At 38.2% G+C, this 13081-nt stretch overlaps 1 protein-coding gene across 29 annotated transcripts in view; it reads right to left on the reverse strand.

The window, feature by feature from the left end:
- Nucleotides 1-13081, reverse strand: part of LOC110185388 (calcium/calmodulin-dependent protein kinase kinase 2) — a 113066-nt gene that overhangs the window by 25859 nt on the left and 74126 nt on the right. For 25 of the 29 annotated variants that reach the window (XR_015272928.1, XR_015272936.1, XR_015272938.1 and 22 more), the window contains 4 exons: nt 12450-12804; nt 674-861; nt 377-610; nt 28-317 (listed from right to left, as the gene is read on the reverse strand). Coding sequence is in view for 13 of the 29 variants with exons in the window: in XM_086838574.1 (XP_086694700.1) it covers nt 28-317; nt 377-610; nt 674-861; nt 12450-12804 (1067 nt within the window). In the remaining 16 variants the exon portion in view is untranslated. The remainder of the gene's footprint in view (nt 1-27; nt 318-376; nt 611-673; nt 862-12449; nt 12805-13081) is intronic. The other 4 variants (XR_015272934.1, XR_015272933.1, XR_015272932.1 and 1 more) reach the window with 1 other exon arrangement.

The raw sequence follows: 13081 nt of genomic DNA on the forward strand, positions 1-13081 counted from the left end.
CATAATTTAAGGATTATGTTGTTATACCTGTTTACCGCAGTATGATATGAACCTGGGGCTGAATTTGATCGACCTGCTCGAACAAATCTTTCAATCCGTGAGCCATTTGGCCTCAACGATTTCTCGGAATCACCTTTAAGGAATGGATTTCCGAAAGAATGTTTTTTTAACATAGTTTTTATTAATATAAGAGTGTCCAGTTTAGGTATGCTACGGACAACGGAGTTTATGTCTTCGTCATCCACTTGAACCAAACAACAATTTTCCTCCTCTGTTGGCAAGGGAAAGAGCCCACCAGTGGTTACCCATTTATTCCTCTAAAAATTGTGTACTTAATAAATAAAATTCAAGTAATCATAATTTTTTTTACACATACCTTTAACTGCGGAACTGATATTCTGTTATTAACATCTTTTTCCAACATTTGAATTATGCAGCTTTTTAAATTTTCTGAAATAGATATATTTTCTGGAAACACAACATCATCACTTCTTATTTTGTCATACAATAAGGGCACAGACTCAGCTAAAAAAGGTACATTTCCAAATATCAAAGAATACAGAGTTGCACCTAAAGACCAGACATCAGCTGCTCTTCCACAATATTGGTTCTTGATGAAAGAAATATATTTATAATTATATAATTATGAAAATCAGTAAAATTTCCTTCATACCTCTCCTAAAATCAGAGTTTCCGGTGCTCTGAAGGCCGGTGTTCCAGCAGTCGATCCATTACTTATTTTCGCATCATCTCCTAAAAATTCGTTGCACACACCAAGATCAGCAATTTTCACGTGCCCAAATTCCGTCAGTAATAAGTTCCCAGGCTTTATGTCGGCATGGATAATTTTTTGATAGTGCACTATTTATTAATAAAAAGAACAATTTTATTAATAAAAATATTTAAACAGTGTTATATAAATTAAAAGATGGCGTGATTAATTGTAATTTTGCACGCCCGTGTCGAGGAACAAATATAGGAGAGATTTTATATCTTAACCTAGCAAGAAACTCCCGCTCTTCGTCTAGGTCAATCGACCTGATTTAATTATAATCACAGTGTTTTATTTTGGCTTATTTAATGATAAGGGCTCTTCATATGTATCAGGACATTTACTACCTGTGCTTCCCTAAAATTTCCATTCTCGACATTACTGTCAACTAGTTGGGACGTCTCGTTTTTATTCATCTCGGAAAAAACGAAAAAAAAAACCGAAACTTTAAATTTTTTCTTAGAAATTTTTTGTCCATTCGCTCATCTGCTATGCAGACGCCACCCAAAGCTGGCCCCTCTGTCAAAGACGAGACATCTGTTCCGAAGCCTGGACTCCTAACGTATGAGGAGTAGCTTCCAAGCGTACTCTGCGTAAGAGCTCTGTGATCCCGAAGCCCCCTGGCAAGTCTGCTACCCCTAATATTTTAGCGGAGCCTACGATCCCTACTGGCTCCTCCCCGAATTCTGACTCTGACTTTCTACCTGAATGGAAATCCAACGGAATGGATCATGAGTTTAAATTGAGCACTATTGGTTGGTACAGGGTGCAGCCTAAGAGGAGAGAATTTCCTTACTTGGCACTATATACCAAATAAGAAACAGTTTCGCAGAGGATTACTGAGTCACGTTACCAGCAGTTCAATGCTCCATAATTCCATAATTCCCATAATCATTTTGCCTCACTGATGAGCGTTGATGGTGATGACATGGTAGAAGTCGATGAAGTTAGTGGTGGTCCACTTCTGTTAATACGATTGTACAATAGTTTGAAAAAAATGGACACTCCGCTATCAATAGGTACAATCCGAAATCTGCCTGCAATTCCGACATGTTCAGTATTTTCCAAATGATGCAAGAGCTTGAAAAGGTGGTCGCTCAGCTATCCCTCACAATGGCAGCCCAAACTGTGAGCCAGAGTCGGGAAGGATCCTCTTTGACAGTTCCCAGTTGTAAAGCCTCTGCATTGGTTGCTGGAACGCCCGCAACGTGTCATCAAATGTGAATGAAGCCCTATATTCCCATATGCCACAAATAGACGTCATGTTAATTACGAAGACGTCTTAAAATAATGGATTCAGCTTTACTCTTGTCGGTTTCGAATGCCTGAGAGTTGACCACCTCATGATGGTCTCCATCAGGGACGAGCATGATCTTAGCTCTGATCACTTGCTTCTGGTTGCAACCTTGTCGTCTTCTCCTACTACTATTGTCTCTAGATCCAGTTTGCTGAAACCAGGATTTTGTCTCACTGCTGGATAACTCTCTTGAGCTTTTCTCCTCCCTAAACACGAAGGATGACTTGGATTTAGCCATCACCATCCGCCTTCCAAGGATTGGGGAAGCTTCTGCTGTTGCGTCTTTGTGTGCTCTCTTCGCACATCCGACAAAAGGATCAACATGTTTATCAAGTTTATGGTTTGCGGCCAAAACTAATCAGAGTCGCATCAGGGTCTTTTAAAACAAGTTCCAGCGGAGAATTACTGATACCGAGTGGTTCATCCGTAACATTGACTTAGCGAGGGACTTTAGAGTTCCCTAAGTTCCCTAAGCTCACGTCAGACCCAAATATCCTTGCCAGGAGACTTGGATCTCGGCGAACTCGGCAAAGACTCAAAAGGATTTATCCCTTGGGCCTTCCAAGGGGGAATATTTATTAAAAACTGTTTAAACTTCCTGCCTACACTATTATTTTAGTTCCTAAACTAAATGCAAACATAAAAAAAATAAATAAATAAACTAGAATTCCCAAAGAAAACTAGTCGCAAAGCGTACCAAACGTTGAACGTCTTACATGCTGGAGCACTTAAAATCTTTTGGAATAAGATTCAAAATTAAAGATTGCATTTAGTTTAGATTAGGTTAACACGGTTTTCGGTATTCTTCAGATATCCTTTGACAATTGGTTGATCTGTACTATTCTTCCCTGTAGATGTTTGGCACGTAGAAGTTTTCTCAGCCGAAGTCTTTCACGTATCGTACGTATGAATGCATCGCCCAATTATAATGCAGCCAAGAAAGGGATCCCCTACGTTGGTTTGCCTGTATTTATTCTTTTGCTCTTTTTGATGTTTTTTGGGAGAAAAAATTTCTTATAGTCGGTTGTTAAATTTAAATCCGTCGGTATACAAACGTCTTGGGGAACCTTTTACCCAGCTGCTTTATTGTGATTTGTTTTCTCAATCCTGGCCACCATACCGGGATTACATATAGTGGGATGGGTTTAATTATGCCAGAATAGATCCACCTTATTTTAATACAATTCACCATATTTAATACCAATAACTTTTGTAGGCAAAAGAGTATATACATTAGAAATTCGAATTTTAAAACATAAACTAGTTCTAGCATTAAGCTGAAAGTAGCTGAAAGTAACCAAAAATAAGTACATAATGGGATGGTCGAGGGGGGATCTTGTACTTTAAGAATAATTCAAATTCTGATGGTACCTAGCATGTATTTATCTGTCCGCTCAAACATTTTCTACAAGCTTTTGCGGTTTTGAGGTCGCGAAGTGTTTAAAAAATTGTCTCGAGAAGAGAAGAGATGACTCCCACCACCTTGATATTTCTTGTCATAGTGGTTTCTCCGAGGGATCCATCCTGCAAGTGGTGAATCGACCGCAAATTACAACAAGATTCCAATTATAACGGTTGACACGACATTATTAAAAGCTATCTCTCAATGCTACGGAATGTTGTTAGTGAGCACATATTAGTTCAAAAGGATTTATATTATGGCCACTACATCTACAGTGCTTTTTCCGCAGATCATACTTTCCTTTCACTCCTTGAAAACATTATGCTTTTTTATAGTTGTTTTTAGAAAGAAAGATTGACTTATCGGAGTTAAAGACTCATACAACTCAATATACCAATCACTTAAAACAATACATAAGATTCAAATGTCATAAGGTTATTTTTCTTTCGTTGAGACAATTCAAGAAAAAATGTTTGTATATTCCAAACGAATCTGGTGATCTGTTAAACTGAGATCGGCATTTTCTACAAAGAGTAACCAATTTTGGTGGTTCTTTTTTTTCCGCCAGTTCTATTTTTGGGACATTTTTTTAGCCAATAAATTCTGGCCGCCATACCAGCAGAGCACTAACCAAGAATATATATCCTGTAGCTTAAAACGAACCTCTAAGTAATTCTTTTTATTCATGGTCAACAATAGAAGATTTAAAGCGCAACCAAAATCTTTTGATACAAATACTGGTATGATCGCTACAAAACCAGATTCCATTGATTCATTAATAAGCTATTCATACCCAATAAAATATAAATCATACAAATTTATATTTAAAAACAAAGAAGTAATGTATCTTTCATTACATTCACCCATGCATATAATATTTCTTCAGTTTCACAGTTACAGATATATGTAATCATCCTTTTGCATAAAATTAAAACGGAATTTAAACATAAGAAATAGCTGGAAATGCTTTGTCTCGAAATAAATAAAAATATGTTCAAAGAGTGGCAAAGTTATAATTTTTTTCTAAGACTATTCCGATCGTTGCTGTGGCAGGTATATAATATAGTCATGATCTTGCTACCTACCTATATACGAGATGGAACAGAAAAAAGGCTTACTGCAAAATTTAATTTAGATTCTTCATTTTGAGCTTCAAACCTGGGGGACTAGTTTACGTATAAAGAAAGACTGACGGACTAAGCACATTGCTGTCATAACTACCGCAGTAACTCTAACATCGGAGAATCGCATTCTACATTAACTAAATGAAACAGTCAACATATTAAGTAAGGAAATCCAAAAACTTACTCAAAATTTCCTCCAGCTGGAAACAGAAATTTCTGACAAATTGAAAAAACGAATGTTGCAATCATAGTTCAATTCTTATGAAGCTCAACATTTGAGTGGATGTCTTAGTGCTTTCGAGGTTCAGGTTGTGGCACAGTTCAATTTAAGAATTACCTAAAGCCTTTGAGTACACGAGGTTCCCTTTGATCAACTTAAAAAATAGTCTCTGATTTACATCCAATTCTTCAGCCTGCCACATATGCTAAGATTCAAAAGCTCCACCAAAATCAGAGGATGTTGTAAACACCACTAGGTAATGCCTACTTTCATTACAGATACCTCTACTTAAAATATTTACAGTTACGGTTTTACATTCAAAGTTTGGTATTTTCCGATTTTCATAAAAATAAAATAAAAATTCTAGAATATTATACTAGGGCTACACCTCAAATTTAATAAAATTCTGTTGAAAAATGACAAAGTTATAATTTTTAATTATATTAATTTCGCGATCGTTTCTATGGCAGCTACGTGATATAGTAGTCAGATTTTCATAAAATTTTACACAAAATTAAAGAATAATATAAAATGGCTATATCTCAAATTTAATAAAATTATGTTGAATATATATATATTTTTTTGAAAAATGTTCCGATCATGCCTATGGCCAACTGTCGTCCAATCTGGCCTATTCCGACATATATACGAGAGTATATAGAAGACGAACTGCAAAGTTTCATTCAGATAGGCTTAAAATTGAGAGACTAGTTGCGGTAGAAACGGACTGACGGACGGACGGACAGACGGACATGCCTAGATCGACTCGGCTGTTGATGCTGATCAAAGATGTATAAAATTTATATGGTCGGAGGTGACTCCTTCACTGCGTTGCAGTGACTGAAACTCTAATACCCTGCAAGGGTATAAAAAGTAATAAGATTACTTTTCATAAAAAATGAAATGCTTATTCAGTTTGTAGAAATTTTAGTAAAATATATATGTATCTATATATATATAAATGCTCTGCTCGTGTCTACATCCTTCATAGACTTGAAAAGTTCTGAACCGTTTAAGCCCAAATTTTTACACAACATGCGTTGAGGTTCCAGCTCGGTTATAGTCTACTTTTGATGTTGATAGCTTATCTGCGGTTGCGAATATATCAATTTTTTTTCGCGTTTCCCCGGCCCCTACTGCTGCGCCCTCTACAGGCAGCCATCTGAATCAAAGCATTTCCTGTCAAATATTCAAAACATATTAAAAGAAGAAATTGGAAATAAAAATTTTATTTTTTTGTTCAGGTTCAGTAAGAAACGAAGTCATGCCACCCAGAAGTCGAGTTTGGGTCGTCGTACTCGCAATACAGAAGCAAACAGACGTAAGATTACGAATATGACTGACGAAGAACGGGCCTCCATCCGAGAGACTTAGCGGCTGAAAGCAATGCACAACGAGGAATCAGCAGAAAGACGAGCTAGTAATATATATTTATGTTATACTAGCTGTACCCTGCCACGTTTCTCTGTGGCATATTGTGGTTAAGAGGGCACTTCTGAATACATCAAGGTTATGGCAAAAGCATCTTCCTGGCATAAGGTGAAGAATGCAGTCAGAGTTGTCGTAGGCGGATTCAGGACTCCTTCTTGCACATTTAGTTCTGTGAAATAGACACGTTGACCATTCTCCAAATTGACTGCCAAGTGAACTACAGCTGGATAGCGTTCATGAATTGGGAACGAAAAAATTCGCCATGCAGCCTCGTTGCTGCTTATGTATCTTCCAGCCTGGTATTGAGAGATTTCATCGACAACTCGTACTGCATTGCTGTCACCATTTTCTGCCTGAACACCAAAAACTGCCATATCGCTGCCTTTATTCACGTACTTGCAGTTATATTTAATCGATTTCACGGAATTGCAATATTCTACGTTGATGTGCGCTTTGTATGATTTTGACAATAGTGGTGAGTATGGAACCACCCAACGATTGTCTACCTCAATATCACCAATTCTCATGTTTAAAGTTGCCGAAGTCCCTCCATCTTCAGTTGACCGTCTCCTATACAGAGGATATCCATCATCCCCTGTTACGGTGTTGGCTGTAAATGGTCGAGGATATCGCTTGGAACACTTCCCGTCTACAATTCATGGTGAACATGGGTTGAGGGTACCACAAGGGCCATGAATCATGTTCTTGATGACAACTTCATGCAAATCCGTATCAACCTCGGCCCGTGGTATCTCAGCGCATATAACATCGTCGATTACGTCTGGAGTAATTTTATCATACAGCCAAATCAGTATGTGCGCATGCGGCAATCCTCTCTTCTGCCATTCTACTGAATACATCCAGCACCGCACAGATCCAAAAACTCCATGTTTCACAATAAAATCCATCAGTGACTTGAGCTTTTGTCTGAAAACACGGGCTGTGATGTCATGCCTATCCCTATACGATTGTCCAGGAAATAACAGCTGTACTTTCTCGTCCCAAGCTGGATTACATGTGAAGGTGATAAATAAGTCTGGACGGCCGTAGCAACGAACATATGCCATGGCACTTTGACCATATTCATGCATGTGGCGTGGACTTCCTATGTATGAGGATGGCAAAATCGTGAGCTTTCCAACGTTGGTTGTATCACGGTCATTCATCACAGCATCCCGCAAATGGATATATTCCTCGGACCGAAGTTTCGTCTGATTCAATCGAAGGAGCCTGACAGTATATGCAGACCTGATGCATCCGGCCAATAACGACATTGCGATTCGAGCTGTAATCAACAGTCGGATTATATCTGAATGCAAGACGATTGTATTGCAGGTTTTGATCTGCTGCAAGCTGTAAACGCGCTTCAGCTACCCTTGCCCTGTCGCGTTCATTATTTTGATAGTGAATCAAATCGATTGCTGCAGAACGCGACTGCCTAACTCTCAATCGTTTTCTCTCAAGCCTATCTGCTCGTCTTTCTGCTGATTCCTCGTTGTGCATCTGCATTGCTTTCAGCCGCTCAGTCTCTCGGATGGAGGCCCGTTCTTCGTCAGTCATATTCGTAATCTTACGTCTGTTTGCTTCTGTATTGCGAGTACGACGACCCAAACTCGACTTCTTGGGTGGCATGACTTCGTTTCTTACTGAACCTGAACAAAAAAATAAAATTTTTATCTCCAATTTCTTCTTTCAATATGTTTTGAATATTTGACAGGAAATGCTTTGATTCAGCTGGCTGCCTGTAGAGGGCGCAGCAGTAGGGGCCGGGGAAACGCGAAAAAAAATTGATATATTCGCAACCGCAGATAAGCTATCAACATCAAAAGTAGACAATAACCGAGCTGGAACCTCAACGCATGTTGTGTAAAAATTTGGGCTTAAACGGTTCAGAACTTTTCAAGTTTGTTCTTTCAATATGTTTTGAATGTTAGAAAGGAAATGCTTCGATTCAGCTAGCTGCCTGTAGAGGGCGCAGCAGTAGGGGTACGGGGAAACGCGAAAAATTGATATATTCGCAACCGCAGATAAGCTATCAACATCAAAAGTAGACAATAACCGAGCTGGAACGTCAACGCATGTTGTGTAAAAATTTGAAGTAGACACGAACAGAGCATTTATATATATATAGATTTATATTGTGTTAATTCCTAGATCGAAGTTATATCTGCAAGAGTTTATAAACTTCGGCGTGCCGAATTTAGCTCCCTTCTCTTGTTTGATGCTATCATGTGTATATTACCATTTTAAGATCACAGCCAAAAAATAAAAAATAAAATATCTATTTACATATATAAAAGAAAGTCGTGTACTTATCCCGTTCGGAAGAAATGCGAGATATCGTATTAACTATATATATAGTATTAACGAGCTTTTGCCTACAAGTCGGACGTGTTTTCCTTCGCTCTACCTTCGCTTAAAGTTTTCACCGTGAATATTTATTCTAAAAAGCCCAAATTTTTGGCAAGTGTTCAGTGTTTTGGCGATCTTTTTGTTACCCACAACATCTGGATCATCTCATATAAAGACAGTGACTTTATGTCACTGTCACTTTATGTCAAACCCCATTTTTGGCGGCTGGGTTCAAGGATTTGGCAAGCCGTTTCCAGAAAACGGAATCTTTCTTCAAAACGATGAAACTGATAAGTGTCACACCAAATAGCAATACGGGACCTATTCCTAATAATTCACTTTCTGACGCCTTATATAGTAAGGTTCCTGATGCTTCCTTATGGCCCGAACATGCTATTGTTCATGAATTTCTTAACAAGAGCAACCCTCGGGCTGGAGTGCCTTTCACTCCCTCAACCAGGTCTCCAAAAAACTAATCAACTCGTTTTCTTGGCACTATCAGTTCTCTTCCACTTTCTAATTCCATTTTCATGCATGCTATATGCGAAGACGATGTTTTTCAGAACCTCAAGACACTTAAGCCTTCCTTTTCTTCTGGTCGTGATCGCGTTCCTAGCTGTGTTTTGAGACACTGTGCTGGTGCTATATGCCGACCTCTGTCAATTCTTTTTCTGATGTCGCTTCGTCTTTCATTTTTCCTAGAAAGTTGGAAGGAATCTTTCATCATTATTCTCCATAAAAAGGGCAGTAAATCTGATATCGAAAACTAAAGAGGAATTGCAAAGCTTAGTGCTATTCCCAAGTTATTCGAACTTCTGATTACTGTACAGCTGCAGCACCAATGTCGGTCAATTATGTCCCCCTCTTAGCACGGCTTAATGAAAAACAGATCAACATTCAACCTTCTCGATTTTTGTGCTGTCATTAGAAACGCTTTCAAATTGAATTTTCAAACGGACGTTATCGATTTCAGCAAAGCTTTTGACTCGGTAAATCACCTACTATACGAGGATATCGCTTGGAACATTTCCCGTCTACCATCCATGGTGAACATGGGTTGAGGGTACCACAAGTGCCATGGATCATGTTCTTGATGACAACTTCATGCAAATCCGTATCAACCTCGTGCCGTGGTATCTCAGTGCATATAACATCGTCGATTTCGTCTGGAGTAATTTTATCATACAACCAAATCAGTATGTGCGCATGCGGCAATCCTCTCTTCTGCCATTCTACTGAATATATCCAGCACCGCACAGATCCAAAAACTCCATGTTTCACAATAAAATCCATCAGTGACTTGAGCTTTTGTCTGTAAACACGGGCTGTGATGTCATGCCTATCCCTATATGATTGTCCAGGAAATAACAGCTGTACTTTCTCGTCCCAAGCTGGATTGCATGTGAAGGTGATAAATAAATCTGGACGGCCGTAGCAACGAACATATGTCATGGCATCTTGTGCATATTCATGCATGTGGTGGGGACTACCTATGTATGAGAATGGCAAAATCGTCAGCTTTCCAACGTTGGTTGTATTACGGTCATTCATCCCAGCATCCCGCAAATGGATATATTCCTCGGACCGAAGTTTCGTCTGATTCAATCGAAGGAGCCTGACAGTATATGCAGACCTGATGCATCCGGCCAATAACGACATTGCGATTCGAGCTGTAATCAACAGTCGGATTATATCTGAATGCAAGACGATTGTATTGCAGGTTTTGATCTGCTGCAAGCTGTAAACGCGCTTCAGCTACCCTTGCCCTGTCGCGTTCATTATTTTGAGAGTGAATCAAATCGATTGCTGCAGAACGCGACTGCCTAACTCTCAATCGTTTTCTCTCAAGCCTATCTGCTCGTCTTTCTGCTGATTCCTCGTTGTGCATCTGCATTGCTTTCAGCCGCTCAGTCTCTCGGATGGAGGCCCGTTCTTCGTCAGTCATATTCGTAATCTTACGTCTGTTTGCTTCTGTATTGCGAGTACGACGACCCAAACTCGACTTCTTGGGTGGCATGACTTCGTTTCTTACTGAACCTGAACAAAAAAATAAAATTTTTATCTCCAATTTCTTCTTTCAATATGTTTTGAATATTTGACAGGAAATGCTTTGATTCAGCTGGCTGCCTGTAGAGGGCGCAGCAGTAGGGGCCGGGGAAACGCGAAAAAAATTGATTTATTCGCAACCGCAGATAAGCTATCAACATCAAAAGTAGACAATAACCGAGCTGGAACCTCAACGCATGTTGTCTAAAAATTTGGGCTTAAACGGTTCAGAACTTTTCAAGTTTCTTCTTTCAATATGTTTTGAATGTTTGACAGGAAATGCTTTGATTCAGCTGGCTGCCTGTAGAGGGCGCAGCAGTAGGGGCACGGGGAAACGCTAAAAAAATTGATATATTCGCAACCGCAGATAAGCTATCAACATCAAAAGTAGACAATAACCGAGCTGGAACCTCAACGCATGTTCAAGTCTATGAAGGAAGTAGACACGAACAGAGCTTTATATATATAGATAAATATATCAAGTAGTCGTTTCCTTTCAATTGGAAACAATAAAATAAATAAAGTGTAGGCATTTGTCTTTAAGGTGGTAAGTTGAAATGTGTTAATTATGTGGATCGTGCATTTGAGGTTCCAAAAGGACGACGTGCGAACGAACATCGTCATCAACAAGTGTATTCACAAAAGTTAAGCGAAGAAGGACAAAATATAAGATAAAGATAAGATAAGAGAAAATCCCCAATTGAGCCAACGCGTGAGGACACAAAGATCATTGGTAATATGATACCACTGAGAACTACAGCGATGATGAAAATTTTTATATTGGGCCAATGACGACTACATGCCGATATTGCAATGCGTTAAAATTCAAAAGAGGAACGGCTAGATTATGGTGCGCACCTGGTGGCGAAACGAAGTTCGCCAGGTTTCCTAGTATATACAAAAATTATGCGTTAAAAATGTGTTAGTGGGTATATAAAATATAAGATTGCAAAATCAAAAAAAAAAAAAAGTTGAAAAAATTGAATTTCCTTTTTAATATATTTTAAATTTTTTTATATTTATGGCTTAAATCGGCTTTGATGTTATTATTTAAATAAAGACATTAAAATCGATAATTGATGTTTTAAATTAAAAATATTCTAGGTGCAAAATTGAAATTCCTTAGAGCGATTGCTTGGTCTTTGTTTTGTCTCAAATCCGGCAAGAGTGAGTTTAGCTAATGTGGCGCCCCGGACTCAACCAGATGATCCCTACCATCCTACTTTTGATCTGACTCTCGATATTGGGACTATCCGTCCAGCCAAAAAAGTCCTCAGTTTTCGCAAGACGGGCTTTTTATTATATCTGAGTCGCCTCAAAAACAGAGTGTATAGTTTCTATGCTAAATCTAAATAAATTCTTAAACTGCCCTTTCCACCTATTTATCTTCTCGGTCCAATTTTACCGTTGAGATTCCTATACGAACGTACAGGGAGTATATATTTAAACCAAAATATACCGCGCATTAAAACCAATTCCCATCGTAAAGGGGCTCATAGCAAATACAGAACATGATGTAGTTCTCTGGAAAAAAGGGCTTGCTCTTGTTTCAACTGAATCTAAGATTCGTTAAAAACTTAATCTAAAATAGAGTGCTGTCAATGGTAATACCGAAGGCTATGTAAAAATGCCCTTTAAAGCCCATAACGCTTTAGGTTGGATATGTTAACCAAAGCTGTTTATTTTGTTTACAAGAATATATTGTCAATTTAATTTGCTGTAGCTAATGTTTAGTTAGGAAAAGAATAATGAATAGTAAGTGTCAGAGGTACAAACATTTATAAATCTCTTTATTTTAAACTCACAATATTCCAATCCAAGTAAAGAATCGCGGAAAATACTCAGAGCTTTTTCTTCAGACAATGGCCTATTTGTTGGTATCCTCAAGACTTCTCCTTGCTTTACCAATTCAAACACCATATATAAGGAGTCCTCCAATGGGTCGTCCAACACTTCAACCAACTTTACAACATTTGGATGATCTAGTTTTTTTAAAACTGCTATCTCTCTGTAAACCCGGTCAAGTGGAGATGTTGCTTTTTTTGGACCGCGGCGCATGAGTCCAGCTTGTCGTAATAGGCGTTTTTTTGAAAGAATTTTCATTGCATAATGTGTAGAGTCTTCTTCAGAATATGCCAACTTCACGAGACCATATGAACCCTAAAAGAATAAAAATATTTTACAAAAAGTAAAAGAGTAGAACCCAAAATATTTATGTAAGGAGCTCTAAAGTAATGGATATAACAATAAATAAAAGAATTAGTTGTATTTTAAATAACACTTTACAACGCTTTTGATATTAATTTGATGACAAGTTCCGCAAGGATTATAACATTAAATATGTAAAGGATTCATTTTAAATAATCAGACTAAAAAAAAGAAAAACCTTACAATTCACAATATTTAATACACTAGCACTGTTAGTTTAGAATAAAGT

This window comes from Drosophila serrata, unplaced genomic scaffold (assembly GCF_035046125.1).
Source record: "Drosophila serrata isolate PLE 108 unplaced genomic scaffold, ASM3504612v1 contig_350, whole genome shotgun sequence".
Taxonomy (NCBI): Eukaryota; Metazoa; Arthropoda; class Insecta; order Diptera; family Drosophilidae; genus Drosophila; species Drosophila serrata.